Source organism: Clupea harengus, chromosome 21, assembly GCF_900700415.2.
Source record: "Clupea harengus chromosome 21, Ch_v2.0.2, whole genome shotgun sequence".
In the NCBI taxonomy this organism is placed as follows: domain Eukaryota; kingdom Metazoa; phylum Chordata; class Actinopteri; order Clupeiformes; family Clupeidae; genus Clupea; species Clupea harengus.
The window spans coordinates 12,169,853-12,172,352 of record NC_045172.1 but is presented as its reverse complement, the minus strand read 5'-3'; the positions used below and the strand labels follow the sequence as shown (position 1 = coordinate 12,172,352).

At 49.5% G+C, this 2,500-nt stretch overlaps 1 protein-coding gene across 5 annotated transcripts in view; it reads right to left on the bottom strand.

The window, feature by feature from the left end:
* Window positions 1-2,500, bottom strand: part of LOC105911673 (protein diaphanous homolog 3) — a 250,044-nt gene that overhangs the window by 42,604 nt on the left and 204,940 nt on the right. The window contains exon 29 of one of the 5 annotated variants that reach the window (XM_042702907.1): window positions 1,117-1,980. The exons of the other annotated variants lie outside the window; for them this stretch is intronic. Within the exon in view, the coding sequence (XP_042558841.1) occupies window positions 1,904-1,980 (77 nt within the window). The 3' untranslated portion in view covers window positions 1,117-1,903. Of the gene's footprint in view, window positions 1-1,116; window positions 1,981-2,500 lie in introns of those variants that run through there. 5 annotated transcript variants of the gene reach the window in all.

Here is a 2,500-nt window from a genome sequence, read left to right as displayed (position 1 = left end):
CAGTAAAGTCATCACCCGGACCCTACAGTAAGCAATAATAACAAGCAATTAAGAGAGGCGGAGAGGTGGAGCTCCACAGAGGAAGAGGGCAGAGGCTCGGGAGAGAGGGATGGGTTGAGAGAGACAATAAGCTCAGGGAAGGTGGAACGCAGGAGAGTTTTACTTAAAAGGCAGATGGGCGGTGAGGAAATGAAGATGAATGGGCCGGCTGCCTGACGAAAGGCGAGAGGTAATTAGCTGCTGTTCGCACTGGGGCCTGTAGTGACAAGCCACAGCCGGGGGCTTGATTAGTCAGACAGGCTGGAAGAGGGTGCAGGGGACAAGGGCAGCCTCAGCCACCCACCGGCCCGGGCTCCTCATCGCCGACGGAGACGGGCCCTGCTCTTCCAGGAGGCAGCCACACATCCCATAATGCAACGTGCCCTTCATTTATTTTTGCTGTTGGACATCGGAGGGTGACTAAGTACAAACTTGAGACACGGCAGCCCGTCCTCGTGATGGATCACATCAGGCCAAGAACACTTTCCGTCCTGTCATTTTTTCCCTTCTCCACTCCACTTTGCTCTCCCTCGATCTCTCTCTCTCTCTCTCTCTCTCTCTCTCTCTCCCTCCCTCCCTCACTCTCTCTTCTTCACCCTCTGCAGTCTAATCTCAGATACTTTACTGCAGATGTATTTTGCCTCCCAAACACCAGAGCTGCAGATGAGAACAAAGAGCACAGAGTGGCTGAGAGGAGACTGAGAGTAACCATGACCATTACAATCATCCAGCATCAAGTCACAATGGACCAAAAACAGCCTAATAACATTCGTGCTTAATTCTTTAAATGCCTTGTAATGACAGCAGCACAATCTGTCATGACAGTCGATATTATCTGCAATTTTGCTCCTGCTTGCGTAAACAATGCACAGGGGGCTGACTGCTCTGTCATTAGCATCTCCATTTGTTGCACTTCTTTCGAAGAGCAACCGAGAACCTTTTCAGCAGTCTACTGCGAGTACACACACACACACACACACACACACACACACACACACACACACACACACACTCACAGACGCACTCTTAAAGCCACCTGGGTCACACGGCGCTTGCTTTCACTGTCACTGCTGAGGGCCCCTTCCGTCAAACAGGCGGGGAAGATGAGACTTGTGCAGATAAGATGGGGCTAATTACCCTCGCTAATGAGGAAGCCTCTCAGTCAAGCTGGTACTGGGGAACAAAACAATGGTGCCCCTGCCGCTCCCCCACCTCCACCACCGCCACCCGACCTCTCCACCTTCCTCTGTAACACGCACCACCCCCCTGAGGAGCGCAGAGATGGGGCACCGAGATACGCTGACACCTGACGCACTTGTTGAACTTGACTGGATGCGACAGCGAATTAGTGCGAGGGGGGGAAACAGCTTAAGATAATGATGAAATCCGAGACGACTTGTTGCTGTTTTGCGAGCGAGAGACAAAGCAGCCGTATCTCCTTCAAGACGGAAAAAACAGAACAGAGGCGCAGCGCAAGAACCCGTGCTCCAAACGGATAAACATTGCCAACAGCAACGAAACAAGGAACAAAGCGGGGGGAAAAGGAAAACGAAGAAGAAAAAAAATAAAAGAAGTGTGCCAACATATGCTTTCATTTTGCACAGAAGACTCCAACAGCGAGGAGGGAAAACACCTTTGTGAGGAAGCGCTGTGTGTTTGCTTGAAAAGGGAGAGCGAGGCAGAGTGGCATTGTGCGGTGTGAACACACGGAGCACGGAGCGCATGATGCAGAGAAGCAGATCTGGGGCAAGGAGTCTTAGAGCTCAGAGTGAATGTCAAGAGAGCTAGCGGGGGTCAGAGAAGCTCACATAAAAAAACCAGGCTGCCATCCAGATCGTGCACAGACACACGCTCTTGGATCTGTTTATTTGTGGTTACCGTGGTTACTGGGCTTGAGGATGGGTCTTTGGGATGTGGGGCTGACTCTCTGAGGGGTATCCTCTGTGGGATAGACATGGGAAAGACATTTGAGCTTCACTGTTACAAAGAAAAAGAAAAAAACTCCCAATAATCTTTACGACAATACGCTGTCTGGTCATTCAAAGTACCATGGGAAACCTCCAAACACACACACAGACACACACACACACAAGCTAAGACACATTAGATAATGTACTTTCTTGTAGGATGCCAATCTGTGAAAGCTTCAGTAAAACAGAGCAACAAAGATCCACAGTCTTGAGAGAAAGGATGTGGAAAGATGACAGAGGGGGTTTACACCCCTCAGTGGCAGCACACTGATGAAGGCAAAGAAAATGACAACAAAACACAACAAAACTCACATACATAAGACACAGGAAAGAAAGCGGAATCTCGAGGCATATATCATTGCCACTGGCAAACAACAAAGGTTAAAGAAGGTGATTACTCTGTACATGTCTGTCTTATATGCAGTGAGGGGAAAAGATAGCGAAGGTTAGCTAACAATCAGGTCAGCTTGGCGTGCAAAAGCTAGGTTTAA